Below are 25164 nucleotides of genomic sequence, written 5' to 3' on the forward strand. Positions count from 1 at the left end.
CCATGAAATAAAAGGGCTAGGATTATTGGTTTCTGATAATGTTTTTGCAGAGACCTTGACTGATTCTTTGATAATCCAAGATGTACACTGCCACTCTGCAAACTCATCTAGTGAAGTAATATGTTCAGATGGCTTTGCAGATCTGGGTTTACATATTAGGAGGATGAGCCTTATCAAATAGGAGTGCTGAAGAAATCTAGAGAGAGTGAGGAAAGCCAGTAGTACACTGATCTCTGGCCACTCAAACCATCTGTCTTCCACAGGAGCCTGGGCAGAGACTAGCAGAGGGTGGCAGGGTAACGGTTATACTTAAGACCTCATTATAATTAATATCAGACCTTGATATAATTAGTGAGATCATTCTCCCACAACTTGCTGTCACTTATGTTTCATTATTGTTATAGAAGGGTAATGTTTGTGTTTTTAGATATAGTATAGCCCCACCCCCCTTTTTTTAGGAGGTACTACCTTTAGGAAATATGCTTTGTATAATTTTTTTTAGTATAATAATAGCTTATGTCCATCCATTCACGTTCTTTCTTAAGCTCTAATTGCGTGTATCTGCAAGATGGGTAACTAGGATTGGAAGTTTGTTTCATGGCTTAATATGAGTCATAGCAGCATTTTCAAGCATAGTGTTAAATGGTTATTCAGTGTGTTCCACATTCCCTTAGTACCCCTCTGGGTTGTGGAGGTAGATGTATCTCCATTTACACACCAGGAAACTGAGTTTAAAGAGGTTAGATTCTGCTTAATGTCTCCTGCTTGGGCCTAGAATTCCAGTCTTTTGGCTGCAAATGTGCACTTTGCCTTATACCAGTACAAAGTTTACTCCAAAATACTCAAGGAACGAATTGAGGATCTTATTCTCAGCAACTGAGCCAACCTGCTTGGCCATTGGAGAGAGGAAGAAAGAATGTGACTCTTATACTTTTTCTTTGTGTCCTAAAACAATAACGAGATTGTATCATGACCTTTCCAATGGTATTGTGAACTCTGGTAAGTGTATTTGTTACCAGATATTTTACTGATTTGAATCAGTGTTTGAAACTTGGTAGTTTCCAATTTTGAGACGCCTTTCGATTTAAGAGTGCCATCTAGTGGTAGTAGATAGAGTTGACTTGATTTTATTCCAGCCTGTATCCTTGTTAAAACTATGAGGGCTCCTAAATTGAATGTACGTAAGCAGAGGCACCACCACAATGCTATTTTTGGGGTTCTAGCCTCTCCAGGATAAAAAACTGACTAGTTAATAAATACATATTTTTTTGCTGCTGTTTAATGTCCCCAAATTCATATCTTGTATTATGTTTTTTAAATTGTGGGTCATGAAATCATGCAGGTTATGAAATCACTTTAGTATTTGAAACACCTCTCAGTTTATGGCTCTAAGATTCATATATTTTAATCAACTTGTTAATTGATTGTGAAATCAAGTTAGGGGATTGCAATCGTCATTAAAAAAAAATGAAATAGAAGTTAAAAAGAAAATATCGAAGTGGTTCTCATAGAGTAAGGTTAAGTTTCTGTGAAATTTTTATGTTGCTCTACATATTTGTGTGTGTATCCGTGTATATTGGATCATAAATCAGTATAATTTCTTACTGTGGATTCCAGGCAAGCATTTGAAAACCCTAAGTGTGGTAATATCTCCATCTACTGGTTCTTAAGGATATTGCCACTGAAGGATTTTAGGGAAGTAGTAGTATGTGGTTGTTTTTATGATCTATGCCTGCATATAGTCATTTCTTTTGTAATTTGAAAGGTATATTGTTTTTTTCTTCCTAAATAATAATATTTATCATTAACATGTGTCTAGATTCTTTCTGATCAATACCAGATGCAGGATGTATTGGAAAGATCTGATCATTTGATGGCTGCAGCAAAAGGCTTACTTGTTGATTTTCCTCGTAGGCGTACAGGTAAATTGCTCAATTCAAACAAAAGCTTCTTTTTCTTATTAAGTTGCCCATAACTGACTATTTATAAGAATTTAACATCATTTTTCGGGCTACAAATTATTTATGTTACAAGTATTCTAGGGTGGATAGTTTACAAGGTTGTTTGACTTAGATTCATTATAATTTGTTTGCTTTCCACTAGGAATATTAACTATTACAATTTGCTCAACTAAGGAAAGGTCCATTGTTATAACCTACTAATAAAATTTTATGGAGCAATAATGGCATTTTATAATTTAATTGTGTCTTAAATTTTCAGTTCATTAATATCAAATTACTATATAATTAAAATATTTGCATTTATGTATAATTTGAGAAAGTCTAATTTGAGAACTAAAGCAACTTCAGTCTTTGTCTGAAAGGAACTTTGCATTTTGTTAGACACAGAATTATTCATTTTAGTATGTGTGTAAAGCATTGTTGAGCTTAACCGTTAAAAAATGATCATTAGTTTTTAGTTTAAGGTTTCAATCCTGGCGTGGTTACTAAGTAATGTGACTTTGGGCAACTTGTTTAATGTCCTTGAGTTTCAGTTTACTGATCTGTAAAATAATAATAGTATCTCTTAGGGTTTTATGAGAAGAAAATGAGTTAATATATGTAAAAAGCATTTAGAAGAGTGTTTGGCATACAGTAAACATTACGTAAGTGTGAAGTACTACGGTTATTAAGATTTCCCTGTGATAAACTTGGAAAATAATTCTTAGATATGATTCTAATAGCATGAACAGCAACAAAAAATAGATTAGACTTCATAAAAATAAAAAATGTCCTCTAAAGGATACCATCAAAAAAATAAGACAACCCACAGAATGGGAGAAAATATTTGCAAACCATGTATCTATGTGGGATTTCTATCTAAAATATATAAAGAACTCCTGCGGCTCCATAATAAAAAGATAACACAATTCAGAAATAGGCAAAGGCTACCCAAAGCCTTGTATAGAGTCAACTCAATTCCAATCAAAATTTCAACAGCCTTCCTTGTAGAAATGGAAAAGCACCAATCATCAAATTTATACAGAAGGGTAAAGTGCCCTGAATAGCCAAAAACAGACTATTCTGTCCCAGTTGAGTGGGCTTGGTAGCCTTGTTGAATATCAGTTGGCCATGTATGTGTGGGTTTATATTAGATCTCTCAGTTAAGTTCCATTGGTCAGTATATCTGTCCTTGTGCCAATACCGTACAATTTTGACCAGTGTATCTTTGTAGTATACTCTAAAGTCAGGTAGTATGATTCTTCCAATTTCTTTATTCTTTTTCAATATGTTTTTTGGCTGTTCAGGTCCCCTTACCCTTCCAAATAAATTTCATAATTGGCTTTTCTGGTTCAGGAAAAAATACTCTTTTAATTTTTATTGGGATTGTGTTAAATCTGTAAGTCAATTTGGATAGGATAGTCATCTTAATGATATATCATCTTCCAATTCATGAACATGGAATTTTCTTCTATTTGTTTAAAGATAGGATAGTCATTTTAATGATATATCATCTTCCAATTCATGAACATGGAATTTTCTTCTATTTATTTAAGTCTTCTTTGATATCTTGTAACAATGTTTTGTACTTTTCTGTGTATAAGTCCTTTACATTCTTAGTTAAATTTATTCCTAGATATTTGATTCTTTTTGTTGCTACTGTAAATGGAATTTTTTTCTTGATTTACTCCTCAGATTGCTCATTAGTAGTGTACAGAAATGCAGCTGATTTTTGCAAGTTGATCTTATATCCTGTCAATTTACTGAACTCATTTATCAGCTTTAGTAGCTTTGTTGTAGATTTCTTTTGGGCTTTCTATGTATAGGATCATGTCATCTGCAAGTAAATCTGAAAATTTTACTTCTTCCTTTTCAATTCAGATTCCTTTTAGTTCTTTTTCTTGCCTAAGTGCTTGAGCAAGTACTTCTAATACAATGTTAAAAGCGACAGTGGGCATCCGTGTCTTGTTCCAGATCTTAGAGGGAGAGCCTTTAACATTTCACTATTGAATGTGATGTTAGTTGTGGGTTTTTCATATATACCCTTTATCATATTAAGGAAGTTTCCTTCTATTCCTATCTTTTGAAGTGTTTTTGTCAAGAAAGGATGCTGCATCTTGTCAAATGCTTTTTCTGTGTCAATAGAGATGATCATGTGATTTTCTTTTGGTATGTTAATGTAAGGTTATAATGATTGGTTTTCTTATGTTGAACCACCCTGGCATACCTGGAGTAAAACCCACGTGTTCATGGTATATAATTCATTTGATATGTTGTTGAATATGAGTAGCATGTATTTTGTTGAGGATTTTAGTGTCTGAGTTCACTGGAGAGATTGGTCTGAGTTTTCTTGTTTTTATGTGGCTTTGGTATTAAGGTGATGTTGACATCATAGAATGAGTTAGGTAGGCATCATAGAATGAGTTAGGTAATGTTCCCTCCATTTCTTTTTTTGGAAAAGTTTAAGCAGGGTTGGTGTTAGTTCTTTTTGCAATGATTGGTAGACTTCACCCATGGAAACCATCTGGTCTTGTTTTTTTCTTGGTTGGGAGGGTTTTGATGACTAATTTAATCTCACTACTTGTGATTGGTCTATTGAGTTCTTCTGTTTCTTTCATCAGTGTAGGTTGCTTGTGTCTCTACAATTTCCTTCATTTCATCTAAGTTATCCATCTTATTGGCATATAGTTTTTCACAGTGTCCTCTTATGACACTATTTCTGTGGGATCAGTGGTGACATTCCTCTCTCTGTTTTTGATTTTATTTTCATCTTATCTATTCTTTTCTTTGTTAGTCTAGCTAAGGGTTTGTCAATTTTGTTAATCTCAAATAACTAGCTTTTGGTTTTGTTAATTTTTTTCCTAGTATTTTTTTTTATTCTGAATTTAATTTTATTCTGCTCTAATTTTTTCTTATTTCCTTCTTTCTGCATGCTCTGGGATTAGTTAATTTTCTTTTTGTAGTTCTACCATGTGTGCAATTAAGTTTTTGATTTTAGCTCTTCTTTTTTAATATAGGAATTTATGGCTGTGAATTTCCCTCTCAGCACTGCTTTAGCTGCATCCCATAGTTTTGATATGTTGTGTTCTCATTTTCATTCTATTCAAGGTAGTTTCTGATTTCTTTTGTAATTTTCTCCTTGACCCACTGATGTTTAAGAGTGTGTTAACTTCTTAAATGCCTTCTTGGATCTGTCAACATTTCTTGGCAAATGGCCAATAACCACATTAAAAGATGCTCAAGAGCATTAGCCATTATAGAAATGCAAATCAAAACCACAATGAGATATCATTTCACATCTACTAGAATAGCTATTATGACAAAAATTAAAATAAAAAAGGAAAATAGCATGTAGCAAGTGTTAAGAAGTAGAAATAGGAATACTCATTCATGTTTTTGGGGGTGTTAAATGGTACTCTATGGAGAACGGTTTGGTGGTCCTCAGAAAGTTAAGTATAGAATTGCCATACAACCTGGCAATCCCACTTCTAGATAAATATACAGAGGAATTGAAAGTAAGAACTCAAACAGATATATTCACACTGATGTTCATGCAGCATTATTTATAATTGTCAAAATACAGAAGGAACCTTACTGTGCATCAACAGAAGAATGGCTAAACAAAATGTAGTATATACTTTCTTGGAATATTATTAAACTGTAAAAAGGAATGGAATTCTGATACATGATACAACTTGGATGAACTTTGAAGACATCATGTTGAATGACATATGCCAAAATCGAAAGGACAAACATTGCATAATCTCACTTATATGAAATAATTAGAGTATACAAGTTCTTCGAGTCAGAAACTGAAATATAGGTTACCAGGGGTCCGGATGGGAGTAAGCAGTGGGGAGTTAATGCTTATTGGCATAAAGTTTCCGTTTGGGGTGATAGAAAAGTTTTGGTAATATGTGGTGGTGGTGATGTTAGTACAGCATTGTGAATGCTTTTAGTAACACTACATTATATATTTGAAAGTAGTTAAAGTGGGAAATTTTGGGTTGTATATATGTTACTAGAATTAAAATTTTAAACTATAGAACCGTACAACAGAATGAACTCTATTGTAAACTATGGAATAGTTAATAGTATAATTATAATAATATTGTTGCATCAATTGTAATAAAAGTACCATGCTAATGCAAGGTATTAATAATAGGGAAGGCTATATATGTGATGGTGGGTATGTGGGAACTTTGTAATTCCTGCATGATTTATCTGTAAAACTATTACTTCTCTAATTTAAAAAAAAAAAAAAGAAGAAATAGTTAAGGGACCTGATAGGCTTTGTCTAAGAGATGTATACAAGTTGTCAATAAATGCATGAAAAGATGCTAAATATCATTAGACATTAGGTAAATGCAAATAAAAAACATGGCATAACTGCCTCACACACTCTAAGAAGACTGTAATCAAAAAGTCAGATAATGCAAAGTGTTGGTGAAGATGTAGAGAAGTGGAAACCCTCCTACATTGCTGGTATTTGTGTAAAATGTTCTGGCTTCTTTGGAAAACAGTCTGGCATTTCTTCAAACAATTGAACATAGAGTGGCATGTGACCCAGCAGTTGCACTCCTAGGTATCTACTCATGAGAAGTGAGAACACATGTCCACACAAGAACTTATGCACAAATGTTTATAGCAGCATTACTCATCATAGTTAAAAGTGGAAACAACCCATATACTCATCAACAAATGAATGCATATACAAAATGTGGTATTTCCATGAAGTGGAATATTATTCAACCATATAAAGTAATGAAGTATTGATACATGCTGCAACTTTGATGAACCTTGAAAACATTAGGCTAAGTGAAACTAGCCAGTCACAAAAGTCCACATATTATATGATTCCATTTATATGAAAGTCCAGGATATGAGATATATAAGACAGGGAATAGCTTATTGGTTGCTTAGGGCTGGGAGTGGAATGAAATATGGGAGAGAGTGATAGTTAAAGGGAATGGGGTTTCTTTTTGAGGTGATCAAAATGTTCTAAAATTGATTCTGGTGATTGTTGCAAAAATCTGTGAATATACTAAAATCCAGTGAATTGTTTACTTTAAATGGGTAAATTGTATGCTATGTCAGTTATATCTCAAGCTGTTTTAAAAAAAGATTTCCATGTGATGATGCAACTCTATGGTAGTATGTAGAACACATGTGAAGACAATTTAATCAAATAAAACAAAATAACTGTGATTTATTTACTTCTGCAGGGTTTCCAAATGTAACAGTAGCTCCTGATTCTTCTCAGGGTCCCATTGTGACAAATCAAGACCCTGTCACCCAATCCATTCTCTCTGAATCTGCTGTAGACCCTCAGGTAATGTGCTCTGCTCGTAGCCATAATGCTTATGCAGAAATTAAGTTTGAGTTGATATAGGCATTGCTGTAAACCTTTTAAAAGCTTAACTATCAACAAATGCAAAGTTGCAGTTGCTAGAATTCCTATTACTCAAGCCTGTTGCACTTTCTGTTACCTTTGGAACAGTTGGGAAACAATTTCTGAACAATGACTAGAGCTCAGTAGCTGTTTAATGCAATTTTCTAAAGTACTTAGACCTACTATGGCAAAAAAAAAAAATCATCAACTAGAGTGATGATCCTGGGAAACTACAAGGTCCAGAATCATCAAAGACATTAAGTATATATTGTCTTCTGCTTAGAAAGGCAATTAAACAGAATGTTATACATATTTTAGATAGTCAAAACCCACTACCTATGCCCATAGCCAAAACCAATTTGTGTTTTGGCACTTACTGAAAAGCTAGCTTTTGGATAATCAGAAATTTAATTAAGCTAGAATATCATATTGCTGTAGTATAAGCTTAACCGAAGACCTTACATTTATTTAAAAAAACAGTGCCCTATTTATTTGATAATCATACTTTAAGTACTGTAAGTCATCTGTAACATGGAAAGGAGTGCAAAAGGCCCTCCAGCAGGCTGGAATAAAACAATCATACTTTTTTCTGTATAAGAGAAGAGTCGATCCTCAGATGCGAGCCTACTAACTTAATAGTTGAGTTTCACATTAATGTTACTGATACAACTAATTTACTTAGCTCATTAAAAACAAGGTGAACCCCTGAAATTAAACCCAAAGATAGCAGAAAGAAATGACTGTGAAGGGGGGGTGAAAAGACAGTAATAAGCAGAGGACCACTATATATCAGGAAAGAAATAAATGTTATAGATAACCTTGAGTTACTGAGAAAAGATGAAATTGTATGTTACATAAATTTTCTGGGCCCTTGTTTCTTCATCCGTAATATGAATGAATGAGAATAAATTTATTCACTTATTCATCATGCATTTAAATCCTACCTGCAATCATTCAGGCCCTACATTAGCTGCTGGGGTACTTGGATGAATAAGGTGTGGTATCTGTATGGTGATGGGGAAGTGGCAGGAGCTGAGGTTAAAGAGATAGGTAGGAGTAAGGTAAGAAGGGTAATGAACCTGAAAGCAAGATTAGAGCCACTAAAGAATTTTAAGAAGATTAGAGTCATAAGATTGGCTGTAGTCTGGAAGATGGATTGCAGAGGGACAAGACTGGGGATTGAGTCTCCTTAGAAGATTTAGACTAAAATTTTAATGAGAAGTAGTAAGATGGCCTGATTCAAAGCAGTGGCATTAGGGAATGAGGTAGATGGAAAGAAGGGTAGACTAGAGAAAGATTAAAAAGAGGTAGAATCACCACGATTTCAAGACTGATTGGCTGTGAGGGATGGAAAAGAAGGACGGCTCCGTGTTTGCTGATTTGAAAATGTGAGTTGGTGATGTTGCTGGGTTCATGGTTTTAGGTAATACTGGCAGGAGCAAGGTTTCTTAAAGAATGGTTGTATGTAGAGGCTTAGGAAGATGACCGGTTTTGAATATGTTGAGTATTCGTGGGATGCTCTAGCAATATTTTTAACACAGTTGTTTATAAATATCTAGAACTCCAGAGACAACTGGATGGAGACAGAGACTGGGAAATGAACAGCATTTGGCTTGTAATTGCAGCTCTGGAATTAAATCATTATCACTCTGAAAGTGGGTCAAATGAGAGTAAAAAAAGTAAAAAGAGGGGTAGAAAAAGAAGAACCATTAAAGGGAACTGGGAAGGAATGATGAGAACGATAGCAAAATCAAGCAAATATGGTATCATGGAAATTTAAAGCAAGAATTTATTAAGATTTTAAAGGAAATAAACGAGTGGTGGTTAATGTCTTATGAGGCAGAGACATCAGGAAAGTTAAAGACTGAAAAACATCCATTTGATTTAGGAACAAGTGTGTTAATGTTCACCTTGTAGAGAACACTTGGGGTGGAGTGGTAGGGCAGAAACCAAGTTGTGGAGCATGGATGGTAAGTGATAAGTGGGGTTCCTCTTTTAAGAAATTTGGTGTTTAAGGAGTGAAGATAGTTTGAGGGGGTATAGCATTAGGGTAAGATGGGAGAGGGTTTGCCCACATTTACATGTTGATAAGATGAAGTCAATACAGAGAGAAAGGTTGGTGCTTACAGAAGAGAGAAGTGACAGTTGATGGACTGGAAGGAGGTGAGAGGACTTGGGTTCCAGATCACTTGTGAAGGGATTACCTTTAGCATGAGGGACCTCCCTTCTGTTGTAACAGAAAGAAAGAAAGAAAAAATGATTGTAAATATAACCATTTTCTGATGTTATTTTTATTGTTTTGTTGACATAGGCTCTCAATGAGGTAGATGACGAAGGAGGAGAAGAAGAAACTTTTAATAGCCAGTCAGAAGAAAGTGAGAATGAGTTGGATAGCTCTCCAAACTCTCAGTCTATCTCAAATACAGATAAGTATGTATATATGTTACAAATATCTACAACTTTTCACTTTTTTACAAAATTTCAAATATTTTTTATTGTATCATATTTTTAATTAATTGGGAGTATATTTTTAAACTATTTTTATATAATCTCAAATTCAAAAAAGTTATGAGAATAATACAAAAAACTCATGTATACTTTTCATTCAGATTCACCAGGTCTTAACATTTTTCTACATTTGCTTTAACATTCTTGTTCTTTGTGTGTATACATATACACACATATACATTCATACATGCCTATTTTTAAAGAATCATTTGAGAATAACCTAGATACTTCATATTCCTTTATCCCTAAATACTTAAGTGTGTATTTACTAAGAACAAGAACATTTACTTATATAATCACAATAAAATTATAAAAAATCACGAATTTACATTGATTCAATACTGTTATCTAATTCACAGACCTTATTCACATTTCTCCAGTTATCCTAATAATATTCTTTATGATCATTATTTTAAGTCTTAGACCTCTAATTCATTTCTTTTGTTTATTACATTTGCCGAAAGGTCCAGGTCTATGGTAAATGATAGTGGAAATAGTGGACATCCTTTCTTTGCTCCTAATCTTATGAAAATGCCTCCATTGTTTCCCTCCTTAGTAAAATGCTGCTTCTGTACTAAATCTATATGCTTTACTAAGTTAAGGATTTCTGTTTTCTTGAGTGTTTTTAATCAGAAATGAGTGTTGAATTTTGTCAAAGATTTTTTCAACATTTATAGTGATATAATGTGAGTTTCCTCCTTAGATCAATAAATATGGTACATTATATTATGGATATTCTATTGAACTCTTCTTGCAAAATTCTTGAAATAAATTCCTTTTGGCCATGGTGTCTTCTTTTTCTTAATGTAGTATTAGGTATTGTTTGGTAATACTTTGTTTAGTATTCTTGCATTAATATTAATAAATGATACTGGTCTGTAAATTTTTGTGTATTCAGTCTTGACCAGGTTGAGGTAACAATGATATGCTTGATTTCACATGAAGAATCTGGAAAATGTTCCATTTTTTTTAAATTCTGGAAAATTTATGTAGCTTTGGGACTAAGAAGGTTTGGTAGAATTTTCCTGTGAAACTATTTGAGCCCGGTGCTTTCATTTTCTGTGGAGATTGGATTATTTAAACTTTCTGTTTTCACTCAGGTAAATTTTCATAAATAATATTTTTTAGGAAATTATCCATTTCTTCTGGGTTTTCCAATATGTTTCTATAGAGTTGTGCAGATGATCTCTCTACTTTTAAAAAACTTTACTCAGGTTCAATGCTTATTTCCTCTTTGTCATTTCTTGTTTTCTTTGGGTTTTCCCCCTTTTTAAAAATGGTTAGTTAAGTGGTTTGTCTATTTTGTGAATTTTTCAAAGAACCAGGAATTTGGTTTATTAATTAGAATTCCTGTTTTTGTGTTTTCTACCTCATCTATTTTTTTTGTTTTTATCCTTTTTTCCTTCCTTGTGCTTTCTTTTGGTTTATTGTTATTCTTTTTTAGCTTTTTGCAGTGGTAATTTAATACATGTATTTTCATTCTTTCATTATTATTGATAAACACGCTTAAGTCTCTTAATAATTTCTCAGATCACCACTTTTACTGTTTACCAAAAATTCCAATATGTACTGTTCTTAAAATTTTAGAAATTAGGGAATTTCAGTATATATTTTCCCTTTCACTTAAGCATTATTTAATAGAATTAAAAAAAAAATTCCAGGTAAGACAGCCTTTCTGTTTATTTATTTTGTTATTTTGTTTTCATATATTGCATTCAGATTGTAGGTTTTATTATTTCTGTTCGTGGAACTTAATGATATTTTCTTTGTGACCTAATATATGATCAAATTTTTGTGAGTGTTCTGTGTGTGTGCTTAAGAAGTATCACAAGGTATAAAATTCTATATGAATATTTATAAGATATACCTTATTGATTATGTTATTCTTCAGTATCCATACTTATTTTTGCCACTGGCTTATATATAGAGTGGTATATTAAAGTCTATTATTAGGGTGTTTCTATTTATCTTTGCATATCTTGTTTAAGTATATTTAATTGTTTGGAGTTAAGTACCTTCATAAAGTTGAATGCTGTGTTTTTGTTTCTGTATTAGACATCTAGGTGCTTTTTCTTCATTGTAAATTATGATTTTAGCATTATAGAGTGTCCTTCTTTGTCACATTTGACTTTAGTTCTACATTGTTTGATATTGCAGTGAACCCTCTGCTTTCGTTTTGTTTTTAATCATCTGGTTTATCTTTGCTTATCCTTCTAGCTTTTCTGAATGATTTATATTAGGTGTGTCTCTTGTATCCATCATAGAGCTGGGTCTTGCCTTGTAACCAATTTGAAAATCAATTTCTTTTAACTGGAAAAGTGAGCCCATAGCATTTATTGATATGACCGATGTCAAAGTTTGATGTTATCTTTGTCATATTATTTTTTAGTTTGCTGTGTGTGTTAATGTATATTATATTATGATTAACTTTTCCCTTCTCTGTGATGTGCTTTCTCTGTTCGTTTAAAAAAGTTTTTTGGGTATTCAAGAGGTTGTAAGTTTGTTCTAGTTCTGTACCTTTGTTTATATTTTTTTAATATAACCCCTAGCCCCTTGTTTTCTTAAACCTTTTACTGTCAGATGTTTTGGTTCTAAATGCTGTTATTTACTTCTACCTATTGCCTATGCAATAAATAAGTTATTCCACTTTCCTTCTTCACATTCTCTTCCCTGTTTTTTTTTTTTTTGCTTTTTATAGAATATAAAACATTTACATATTATTCTTACATGTTTATCCCCTTTTGTCTTAGTCTTAGAGCTACAATTAAATATATTGAATGTTTAACATAAGTCCTTTTATGATATTTCCCTAGTTATTTCTTGATTGGATGAAACGTATACTATAGTAGATTCCTTAAGAAGGGCTTTTGAATATAGTATTCTGATATCTTACAAGTTTGAAACTTTTTTCCTATAACATTGATATTTAAAGGAGATCTTGGCTATATATAAAATCTTCAGTTCCTACTTTGTTTCTTTGACTTCTTTGAAAATGTTGCTCAACTCTTGCTTTGCATTATATTTTGTTGCTTTTGAGAAGTCTGATATGAGGATAATTTTCTTACCTTTGTAAGTATCTTGATGTTTTAGCCTGGTAACTTGAGGAATTTTTCCTTTTCTCTAAAATTTGAGTATTAGTAAGATATGTCTTAGAGTTTACTTTTCTAAGTCAGTTATCCCAGGAACACAGTTTGCCCTTTCCTGTCATATATTCAGTGCTTTTTTTACTTCTGGAAAATTTTCTTGGATTGTAGTTTTAAATATTAGTTCTATTTCATGATTTTGTTTATCTTCTTCAGGGATTCTAACCATATAAATGAAAGACCTTCTTTGTCTGTTTTTCATTTCAAGTACTTTCTATTTTTTTTTTTTTAAGATCAATTTAAAAAAAGTTTATTGACAGATAGCCACTCATACATAAACATACATAAACAATAAGTGTGTAGTAATAGTGTGAACTTACAAAACAAGCATACATAACATCATATAGGCTCTCATACCTCACCCTACCACTATTACCTTGTTGTGAAACATTTTTAACTAATGATTAAATACCATCCTCAAAATATTACTACTAACCAAACTATCTTACATTTGGTGTATCTTTCCCCCAACCCACCCTATTATTATTATTTTATATCATTTATACATGAACATATATAAACAATAAGTGTATAGTAAAAGTTGTGAACTTACAAAGCAAACATGCATAACATACAGGGATCCCATACATCAACACACCACCAACACCTTGCTTTGTTTTGAGACATTTGTTAAAAATTATGGAAGAATATTGTCAGAATCTTACTACTAACTATAGTCCTTATCTTCTGTTTGGTATATTTTTCCCTAACTCACCCTACTATTATTTTTTAAATATATATTTATGAAAGAAGTTGTAAACTTACAAAACAATCATGCTCATGTGCAGAATTCCTGTACAACACTCCTCTATCAACACACCACACCATGGTAGAACATTTTTTACAGATTGTGAGAAGATATCATCAGATTATTACCAGGTCCATAGTGTACATTTGGCACACTTTTTCTCTACTTCCCCATTATCAGTATAGTACATCTTTGGCATAGATGCAAGAATGTTAAATTATTACTGTTAACCACAATCCATAGGTCACTCCACTTGTACTTTTCCCATGGTTCTCCAGATTCCCACAACCCTGCAATAGTGGTGTACATCTGCTCTAGCTCACAAAGGATATATATTTTTCAAGTTCTCAAACTTTCTTTCTTATTCATCTTTTTTAAAATTAATTTTTAATGTTACATTAAAAAATTATGAGGTCCGCATATACCCCCCCACCCGCCTCACCCAGGATATTCAAAAATTATGAGGTCCGCATATACCCCCCATCTCTCACCTAGGATATTCTTAAATCTGTACCATCAACCACATTCTCATCTATCTCTGGGTTTACCATGTTAGTCAGTCCCTAGATTATTCTCTAGCTTTCTATCAATTGGCATTTACATCCCTAGACTACGTTTTTCCAGCCACATTCCCATTTATAAACCAGCTGTTCCTCATCATAATATGTTAAAATCAACTCTATACATTTCTACACTTTTACAGTAAAGTTAATTAAAACTTCTACATACATTAAATATCAGTAGTCCATCTCCGTCCTCCTCTGATCTCCTTTAAGAATCCACCACCTACCACCAGGTCTTGAAGATATTTTTCTATATTTTCTTCTAGAAGCTTGATGGTTTTTGTTTTTATATTTAGGTTTTTGATCCATTGTATGTTAACTTTTATATAAGGTGTGAAATAGGGGTCTTCTTTCCTTCTTATGGCTGTGGATATCCAGTTCTTTCAGCACCATTTGTTGAATGGACTGTTCTGCCCAAGCTGGGTAGGTTTGATAGGCTAGTCAAAAATCACTTGACTATACATGTGAGGGTCTATTTCTGAACCATCAGTTCTGTTCCATTGGTCTATGTGTCTGACTTTATGCCAATACAATGCTATATGATTTAAAATTTGCAAGTGAGAATCCTCCAACTTTGCTTTTCCTTTTTAAGATGTTTCTGACTATTCAGGACCCCTTACCCTTCCAAATAATGTCTTCCATTTATTTAAAAAATGCTGGTGGAATTTTTATTGGGATTGCATTGAATCTGTATATCAATTTGAGAATTTTTTAATTTTTATTTTAGAAATGACATCTTAATGATATTTAGTCTTACAATCTGTGACATTGCAATATTCTTCCAATTATTTAGGTCTTTTTTGATTTCTTTTAACAATGAGTTGTAGTTTTCCAAATACAAGTCCTTTATATCGTTGGTTAAGTGTATTCCTAAATTTTTGTGTGTTATCTGTCATGTTTTATTTTCACCACTCTTGACACTTTTAGGTACTTTTACTGATATAATCTTCATTTCTAGGCTCTCTTCCAAGCCTTCTTCTTCTTCTGTCTTTTCTTTTCAGGCTGTAGTGAGTCCTTTAGAATTTCCTGCAAAGTCGGTCTTTTGGTTACAAACTCAGTTTCTGTTTATCTGTGAATATTCTAAACTCACCCTCATTTTTGAAAGACAGTTTACCAGGGTATAAGATTCTTGGCTGGAAGTTTTTCTCTTGCAGTATCTTAAATATATCATACCCTGTCTTCTTGCCTCCATGGTTTCTGATGAGAAATCAGCACTTAGTTTTATTAGGTATCCCTTATATGTTATGCATTGCTTTTCTTTTGTTGGTCTCAGAAGTCTCTGTCTTTGGCATTTGACATTATGATTAGTATGTATCTTGGAGTTGGTCTATTCGGACTTATTTGGATGGAAGTATGTTTTGCTTCTTGGACATGAATATCTATGTCCTTCAATAGGGTTGGGATATTTTCTACCATTATTTCTTCAAATATTCCTTCTGCCCCTTTTCCCTTCTCTTCTCCTTCTGAGACACCCATGACACATATGTTTGCGCATCTTTTGCTGTCATTTAGTTCCCTGAGACCTTGTTCAATTTTTTTTCCTCCTTCATCTCTTCTTTTTTATGTTCACTGTTTTTAAAATAATTATTTTTATTTATTTCTCTCCCCTTCCCCACCTCCGCCCTGTCGTCTGCTCTCTTATGTCCATTCACTTTGTGTTCTTCTGTGTTCGCTTTGTGTTCTTGTCAACGACACCGGAATCCGTGTCTCTTTTTGTTGCGTCAGCTCTGTGTGTGTGCGGCACCATTCCTGGGCAGGCTGCACTTTTTTCGCGCTGGGTGGCTCTCCTTACAGGGTGCGCTCCTTGTGCGTGGTGCTCCCCTACGCGAGAGACACCCCTGCGTGGCACAGCACTCCTTGTGTGCATCAGCATTGCACGTGGGCCAGCTCATCACATGGGTCAGGAGACCCTGGGTTTGAACCTTGGACCTCCCCATGAGGTAGGAGGACGCCCTAACCCTTGGGCCAAATCTTTCAGAGGCCATTTCTTCAAGCGCACTATCTTTTCTTTTGCTTTCTCAAATCTGCTATTGTATGATTCTACTGTATTTTTTTTCATAATTTTTTATTGTATTTTTTTGCAGATACATTGATCACAAAAAATATTACATTCAAAAAATATAAGAGGTTCCCATATACCCCCCTATCCCCCCTCACCCCACTCCTCTCACATCAACAACCTCTTTCATCACTGGCACATTCATTGCATTTGGTGACTACATTTTGGAGCACTGCTGTACCACACGGATAGTAGTTTACATTGTGGTTTACCCTCTTCCCCAGTACATTCAGTGGTTTATGGCAGGATATTTCATTTATTGTACCTTTCATTCCCGTAATATCTCCTATTTTTCTCTGTATGCTTTCAAATTCTTTGTGCTCATCCAATGATTTCTTAATATCCTTAATCTCTTTAGCCATCTCATTCAATTTATTAAGGAAATTTGTTTGAACTTCTATGATTAGTTGTTTCAACTCCTTTATGTCATCTGGATGCTTATCTAGTTCCTTTAAATGGGCCATAGCTTCCTGTTTCTTGGTGTGGATTATAATTTTTTGTTGGCATCTTGGCATCTGGCTTACTAGATGTATTTATTCTGGGTGCAGTTTCTCTCTTTAGTTTAGTGCTTTCTTACCCTTTCTCCCTTGCTGGTTGTGTATTAGGTATCAAGGATGTAGGTGGTACTATAACCTGTGGAGGCTCAAGCTGCCCTCATTGCCCCAGGAACCAATGAAGCTTCTTCCAACTTTCTCCTTTGCCGGGGGCAGGGACAGAGCCACAGCTGTGTGTAATAATCCAAGTAGTTGCAGGCCTAGACTGTAGTTGCCCAGACAGACTGATGAAGCTTCATGCCCCTTTCTTCCCTGCCTGGGGCAGGGATGGAGCTGTAGGTGTCAGCAGGAATCTATGCCCTGTGGTTCCAAACTGACCACAGATTCCCTGGTAGACTTCCAACTCTGTCCAGCTGAATGTACCTGCGGTTACTGGGAGAGGCTGGTGGAGGGTCCACCAGCTTCTTCCCTGCCAAAGGTGGGACTGAAGCCTAGGCTAGGACTGCAAGCTGATCTGGGTGAAAGAAGATGGTGCTTATGGTCATGGTGATTTACAGTCAACCTGGCTTCCCCTCATGCTGGGGGCTGAGTTCAAATGGTGGCTACTGGCTTCTTTCCCACTTGAACAAGTTCAGACTTTACCTGTTCTTAGGATTATACTTTAGTCCACTGAATATACTAATCAGAAGCTGAAATCAGTGACCAACCATCTCTTCCTCCCCTGTTTTTGAGAAAGAGAGCTTCTAATTACAGCTAAAGAATAGCTCCTGAGGCAGCTTGCAGTGCCAGAGTAGGATGATTACCAGCCTCTGCAGTGTGATCTCTATTTTCCTGGAGAGGCTGGCACAGGCCCCCAGCTTTCTCCCTGCCGGAGGTGGGGCTGGGGATTAGGCTAGAGCTGCAATCTGATCTGAATGGTAAGAAGACTTTCCTTGCCAGCACTGTGATTTTCAGTCTACGGTGCTTCCCCTCATGTCGAGGGCAGAATTAAAATGGTGGCTACTGGCCTTTTTCTGACTTGATTCAACTTCAGCTGTTTTTAGGATTATATTTAGCTTGCCGAATTTACTAATCAATAGCTGAAGTTGGTGCCCAACTTTCTCTTCCTCCCCTGTTTTTGGGAAGTGAAACTTCCAATTCCAGCCACAGAATAACTCCCGAGGCAGCTTGTGCTGCCAGCGGAGGATGGGCACCGGCCTCTGGGATGTGGAGTGCTCTACTTACGAATGAGTCATCTCCTTCCATTCTTTGAAGGATATGGCAGGATGCTCTTCAGTCTCCAGGAGCCCCTAAACAGGTGCTTTAGATAGCTCTGGGTGATTACTAACTGCCCCCTAGCATGAACTGACTAGGAACGCCTTACCCTGCCGCCATATTGCTGGTTGTTCGCTCTCTTTTTATTCTTCTTGATCTTTTTTAAATTCTCTTGATTGTTTGCCTGTAATTCTTCATTGTTCCCTATTAAATTTTATTTAATAATTTTTCCTTGAGCATCTTATAATTTAATTTTTATTTCTGAGGTGTTTTTTTTTTTATTTCCTTCCTGAGTTCAGTCAATTCTTATTTTGTTTCTTCCTGGGTTTTTTTGTATGTTTTTGTTCTTAGTTTTGGAATTTCTGGTTTAAGATTAAAAAATATATATTTCCAAATGCTTTTTTAAGTATATTTAGTTCTGTCTGGAGTGGTGTATTACAGTTTTTTTCTGTTTCATGGATTTTTTGTGGGGGGGAGGGATTTTCATTAGCTGAAATATTTCAGTTTCAATATTTGGTTTATTGTGTTGTCTTTTTATGAATGTAGATTGTTCTAGTTCGTACATTTTGTGGACAGAGTTGGGAGTTTTGAATGGCTTATGAAACTCCTATTTCAAGAGTGCTCTCTCTGTCAGTTACAGTGAAGTAGTTTATTTAATGGGTGGTGTGTTAAGTCAGCCAAAGGGGTACTGATGCAACATACCAGAAATCGGTTGGTTTTTATAAAGGGTATTTATTTGGGGTAGGAGCATACAGATACCAGGCCATAAAGCATAAGTACTTCCCTCACCAAAGTCTGTATTTCCACGTGTTGGAGCAAGATGGCTGCCGACATCTGTGAGGGTTCAGAAGGCTTCCTGGTTTCCTCCTTTCCTCAGGTTTCTTTTTCCTGGGCCCAGGAGTTCTCTCTTCCTCGGGCTGGCTTCTGTTTCCTCTGTGAGCTTACTTTCTGGGGCTCCAACTTAAGACTTCATCATCAAACTCCAACGTCAAACTCCAACATCAAAACTCCAACATCAAAAATCCCTTCTGTCCTTTGCCATGTCTTTTATCTTTGAGTTCCCACCCACCAAGGGTAGGGGCTTCAATGCCCTACTGGCACAAGAGGTTTACCTGATTGCTTAATCAAGTAAACATCTGAATCCAATATAATCTAATATGCCCGGGGGAAAAGATCAGTTTACAAACATAATCCAATATTTCTTTTTGGAATTCATCAATAATATCAAACTGCTGTAGGTGGTTTGGGGTTTTTTTGGAGTATTGGTGGGTGAAAGTTGATTTCTCTGCCACTGTTGTGATTCTCTTTTGTCTTAAAGGATTCTTGCTTTTTTTCCTCCTTGCCACTTAAGTCTCCAAAGAATGTCTGTCCTTTGTTGTTCACTCTCTTCTTTTCAGGAAGTGATGACTTTGTAAGATGACCACCATGAGTTCTGCATGCATTCAGGCTGCTTCCCTGTAGTCATTGTTATAATGTCCTAGAACTTTTTTTAAGTATTTGCACACTGAAAGTGAACTTGCTCTGTTTGGTGGCAATTTTTGCCACCCTTAGGCTCTCAGTTCTGCTCTTTTCTGTGCATTCATTTCATACTGCCCCCACTCTGTCCAAAGGCTTGTGATAGGAGCTTAAGAAATATCTTTGCTGGAATTTGGAGCTTATTTTTCTACTTGTAGGTAATTTGATGTTAGTAATATTTTCTCTTTTCCAGTAATATAGAAGGTATGGGTTATGTGTTGTTTTATTTGCTTTTCTTTGGGAACTACATAGTGTTTTGGAGGCTGTGTGGAGTGCTTTGTTTATCTGGCCATGATTTTCTTAGAGAAACCTGCAAATTTGTATTATCTTTTTTTTTTTCCTTCTCCCTCTCCCTAGATGGCTCCCTTGTCTTTTGCTCATTGTTTTTGCTTGTCTGCTTGTTGGTTTTTGCTCATTGTCTGCTCATTATCTTTCAGTTTTTTTCTTTAGGAGGCACTGTGACCTGAACTCAGGACCTCCCACGAGAGAGGTGGGAGCTCAACTGCACGAGCCATATCTGCTCCTTGCTTGTTTGTTTTTGCTCATTGTTATTGCTCATTTTCTGCTCATTTTTTCTCGTCTTCTTGTTGTTTTTGCTCAATGTCTGCTCACCGTTTGTCTTCTTTAGAAGGCACTGGGAACCGAGCCTGGGCCCACTTCCCATGTGAGAGGTGGACGCCCAATTGCTTGAGCCACATCTGCTCCCATATTTTTTTTTTTTTTTAATCCCCCCCCCCCCCGCCGTTGTGGCTTTTTGCATGCTGTCTGCTCTCTGTGTCCATTTGCTGTGCATTCTTCTTGTGTCTATATTTATTTATATTTTTTTATTTCCCCTCCTTGTGGCTTGCTTGTTATCTGCTCTCTGTGTCCATTTGCTGAGCTCTTTTCTGTGTTTTGCTTGTCTCCGTTTTTTTGTTGTGCCACCTTGCTGAGTCAGCTCTCCAAGGTGCTTGCGGGTCAGGAGGTGCTCCATGGTGCTTGTGGGCTGCGTGGCTCTCTGCAGTGTGCGGGCAAGCCTGCCATTTGCTGCATGTTCTTCTGTTGTTGTCAGTGGCACAGGAATCTGTGTCTCTTTTTGTTGCGTCATCTTACTGCGTCAGCTCTCCGTGTATGCGGCACCATTCTTGGGCAGGCTGAACTTTCTTTCACGCTAGGCGGCTCTCCTTACGGGGCGCACTCCTTGCTCATGGGGCTGTCCTACTCAGGGGCACCCCTGCGTAGCAGGGCATTCCTTGTGCACATCAGCACTGTGCGTGGGCCAGCTACACACCGGTCAAGGAGGCCTGGGGTTTGAACCACGGACCTTCCATGTGGTAGGCGGCCTATCCATTGGGCCAAGTCTGCTTCCCTGTATTGCTTTTTAAGCCCTTTTCCTTTCAGGACCTAAATATAAATAGTCTTATACAGAATTGCTTTTATTCTTTATATTTGAATAAAAATAATGTTTTTAAAAAAATTTCTATTAAGGTTAGTTTTATTTCTTTAGCTGTGTAAACAGACAATTTCCTATTTTTAAAAACCTCTGAAAATGTTGTCAGCATGAGGTATAGTACTATGCATTAGACTTGGAATCCAAAGATTAAGATTTCCATTATTTACTGGTTAGATAATGTGTACATCCTTATTTTCTCAGTTGTAAACTATAAGGGGTAGAATATATTATCTCTAAGGTGCTGTCTTAGTTTTGCAAGGCTATGATCACAAATACCATGAACTGGTCTTGGCTTAAACAACAGGAATTTTATTGGCTCATGTTTCTGATGCTAGAAGGCTTGCTTCCTTCCAGGATCATTAGCATTCTGGCCAGCTGGCAGTCCTTGGGTTCCCTGGTTTACCCATCACATGGTAATGCCCTTTCCTTTCTCTTCTGGGTTCCACTGACATTCTGCTTCTGGTTCTTCTCTGGGGCTTTGTTTTTTTATGTCTGAATTTCTTATGCTTATGAAGGACTCTTCTTATCTGGTGTAAGGCCCAACCTCATGGAGTTGGGCTACACTTTACTAAAATAACATTCAAGAGAACCTATTTGCAATGGGATCATACCCGCAGCACTGTAGATGAAGACTAAATGTCTAAATTGGGGTATTTAATCCAACCTTCTATATGTGCCTTCTGGTTTGAAAATTTCTATGAGTATATGCTCCTGTGAACACTTAACAAATTTCTCATCAAGATATTATATGAAAATTAAGTTTTTAAACAATCTGTGAAAGACTCTACTGGTTCACTCATATTTATGAGGATCAGTACATTCAGAATGAGGGAGCAGTGATTGCAGGTGTTTTCCCATTGCCACTGCCTTACCCACTCAGTAGACCATTGCGTTGGGAGAAGTAAGGCTGGGTTGGGGGAGGGAAAGGTGATGTTACAGACATCATGACAAGAAGGGAGTAAAAAATATGAGAGGAGGAAAGCCCAAGTGGCATCAACTGAATAGGAAGAAATGTTGATGTTTCCAGTAGGCTTGGACATCTTCTTTTGGGTAGGGATTTGCATGTTAAGGATTTAAAATGGAGACACTGCTATTGCTAAGTTGTCTATGAAATGATGTCCTTAGAACCTTATTGTAATTGATGATGACATAAAATAGAATTGGTGCCTTTAAGTAGTTAGCAAGGAAAATGGAAGGTGCTTGGATTTGGATCAAAGAATTGCCCAAATTGAATAAATCAGAGTTCTGGATCTAAGGGAGTTTATTGTTGTAAGATGGAGATAAATACTTTAAACTAATTCCATTTATATATATATATATATATATATATATATATATATATATATATATATTTGATCTTTTTAAGTGAAAGTTGCAAAATTTAAGGTGACTAATAAGTTTCCTGGGGTTGCTGTAATAAATTATGACCAACTTGGTGACTTAAAAAACAACAGAAATTTATTCTTACATTCCTAGATGCCAGAAGTTCAAAATCAGTTTCACTAGACTGAAATTAAGGTGTTGGCACTCCCTCCATTCTCCTTCTGGAGTCTCTAGGAGAGAATCTGTTTCTTGCCTTTTCCAGCTGCTGGTGGCTGTTGGCATGCCTTACCTTTGGGCCACATCACTCCAATCTCTGCTTTCATCTTCACATCACCTTCTCTGTGTCTGTGCCAAAATCTCCCTCTGTCTCCCTCTTAAAGGGATACATGTGTTTGTATTTAGGGCCAACCCAGATAATCCAGGATAATGTTCCCCACCTCAAAATCCTTAACTTAATCACATATGAAAAGAACTTGTTTTTTTTTCATTGAAAGTAATATTCGTAGGTCTCTGGGGTTAGGTCATGGATATATTTTGTGGGACCATTTTTCAGCCTACCACAGGTAGTATTCTGCTATTTTTTTTCTTGTTAGTGTTATTATGTTTCATAGACTGATTTAGTGTCCCCCCCCCAATTTAAAAAGAATTCTCATTACCACATTTTCTTGGGATTTTTCCTGAAGGGTAGACTTAGACTTAACACTGTCTTACAAAGGAGTCTTTCTAATGCTTTCCCAATCCCCTTCCTCCCATCCCTAGACAACCTCTAATTTATACTCTGTCTCTCTAATTTTGCCTATTCTGGACATTTCATACATATGGAATCATGTGAAATGTGGCCTTTTGTGACTGGCTTCTTCCATGGTGAAGTATGTGTCACTACTTCATGCCTTTTTATGGCTGTATAATTGAGAAATGCACAAATGAATCAGACAGTTAAGATGAAAAAAATAGAGTAGCATAGAGTTTAGCTCTGCAATCAAAAGGGCTTGCAAATAGTAACCCCCTAAACTGCAGCTCCTCTTTTGATTCCCACTCCCTCCCTCCACTGTCTGCCCACCCAATAGAAGCAGAGTCTGCTCCATTAAATTCATTTCAGTGATGAACAGAGACTGTCTGTACTCTGAGGACAGGCTCCTTTGTAGGAGAGAGAAACAAGAAGAGTCTGAGCCATATATGCTTAGTTCCTTTCTTCTAGAAAAAGAGAGAGGAGAATGGATAGGTGTCATTATACTTCAGAAAGGCAAAAAGCCTCCTTTCGGGGATGTTGGAAACTGGGAGAGAGATGGCATGATTCCATCTAACACTAAGATGACAGACATTTTGGTCATCAGTCTTATCAGTTAAAGTGATAATTTTAACTATGTAAGTAATCAATTAAACAATTTAAATGATGGCACCTATTCTTATTGTCATATAATTTATAGGTTTCTCCACCAACTAAAGGAAGAGAATTCTGAGGTAATTAATAAACTGTGGACCGATATTCAGCAGAAAATAGCAACACAGTCAAAAATAATAGCCCCTCCGAGAACTCCATCATGTACTACTCCATCAGGGGAACAAAGAGGTTTGTTACCCTATTGCATGGTTTATCACAGAGTAATAGACTGCTTTATTTGTTGTTATTGTTTTTTTAAGGAATGTTTTAGTTTGACTGTCTTAACCTAATTGAGTAAAACACTTAATCTATCAGTTGAAATATTACTTTTTTTAACTTAAGATACTTTTGGAAATGTTTTTCTTTTAGCTGCTCTGAATGCTACCAATGCTGTCAAGGGAATCCACGTCAGGCTTCAGCCTGAAAAATCTAATGAGACCCTAGACTCAAGCTATGTTGTGGGACAAGTGCTGAACTCAAGGAAACAAAAACAGCTGTTAAATAAAGGTGCAGTCCCTTAATTTATAAAGATAAATGATAAATACATTACTTGATAAAGCTATCTTAATCTCTTAGTGTTTTTTAGCCTTAAGCTCAAGTTGGATCCAATTAACTAAGAGTTTGTCGAATATTAGATAAATGCCTCCTTCCATCCCAAGTAAACTCTGTAGAAAGGTGGTTCTAGTCCACTCATTATAAATAATATAAAATTGGTTTAAACTGCATACAATTTTAAGAGAAAAATGGTAATAACGTCTATGAAACCTTTTATAAACTATGAACAGCAGTCTCAAAGGTTTTTCTAGCAGTTTGCTAGTTGAAATTTTTCCTGACCTTCTAAATAAAATGATTTCTGTCATTATCAGTGAAAAGAAAACCAGATTTGTATGCTCCTTCCAAGCTGAAGAAAACCATGTTATCAACAAGCACAACCTCTGCAGACTTACCAAGCAATAATTCCAGTCTGGATGTCCTCAAACACATGATACATGAAGTGGAACACGAAATGGAGGAATATGAGCGGTGGACAGGACGTGAAGTAAAGGGGCTGCAGAGCAGTCAAGGACTTACAGGCTTTACTTTGTCCCTGGTGAGCTCCCTTTGTCGCCTGGTTCGTTACCTTAAAGAGGTAAGAGCACGAGGAGGTTATTAGAGTACCCAGCTAGGGAATAGGCAGAATTGTGTGGGAGGTTTTTCCTAGCCACTTGATTGAAACCTCCGAATACAGTACAAACTTGAATAGCTTTGTTGCTTGTGCTTTTGGTGTCATAGCTAAGAAACCATTGCCTAATTCAAGCACACAACAATTTGTGCTTACGTTTTCTTCTAAAAATTTTATAGTTTTAGCTTTTACATTTAAGTCTTTGATCCATTTTGATAGTTTTGTATATTGTGTGAGGTCGGGGTTCAAC

The 25164-nt window shown here is 35.7% G+C and overlaps 1 protein-coding gene across 6 annotated transcripts in view; it reads left to right on the forward strand.

The window, feature by feature from the left end:
* Window positions 1–25164, forward strand: part of SPICE1 (spindle and centriole associated protein 1) — a 97509-nt gene that overhangs the window by 39415 nt on the left and 32930 nt on the right. For all 6 annotated transcript variants that reach the window (XR_009185568.1, XR_009185567.1, XM_058295838.2 and 3 more), the window contains 6 exons: window positions 1820–1922; window positions 7166–7272; window positions 9644–9762; window positions 23799–23941; window positions 24122–24259; window positions 24619–24881. Coding sequence is in view for 4 of the 6 variants with exons in the window: in XM_058295838.2 (XP_058151821.1) it covers window positions 1820–1922; window positions 7166–7272; window positions 9644–9762; window positions 23799–23941; window positions 24122–24259; window positions 24619–24881 (873 nt within the window). In the remaining 2 variants the exon portion in view is untranslated. The remainder of the gene's footprint in view (window positions 1–1819; window positions 1923–7165; window positions 7273–9643; window positions 9763–23798; window positions 23942–24121; window positions 24260–24618; window positions 24882–25164) is intronic.

Source organism: Dasypus novemcinctus, chromosome 4, assembly GCF_030445035.2.
Source record: "Dasypus novemcinctus isolate mDasNov1 chromosome 4, mDasNov1.1.hap2, whole genome shotgun sequence".
NCBI lineage: Eukaryota > Metazoa > Chordata > Mammalia > Cingulata > Dasypodidae > Dasypus > Dasypus novemcinctus.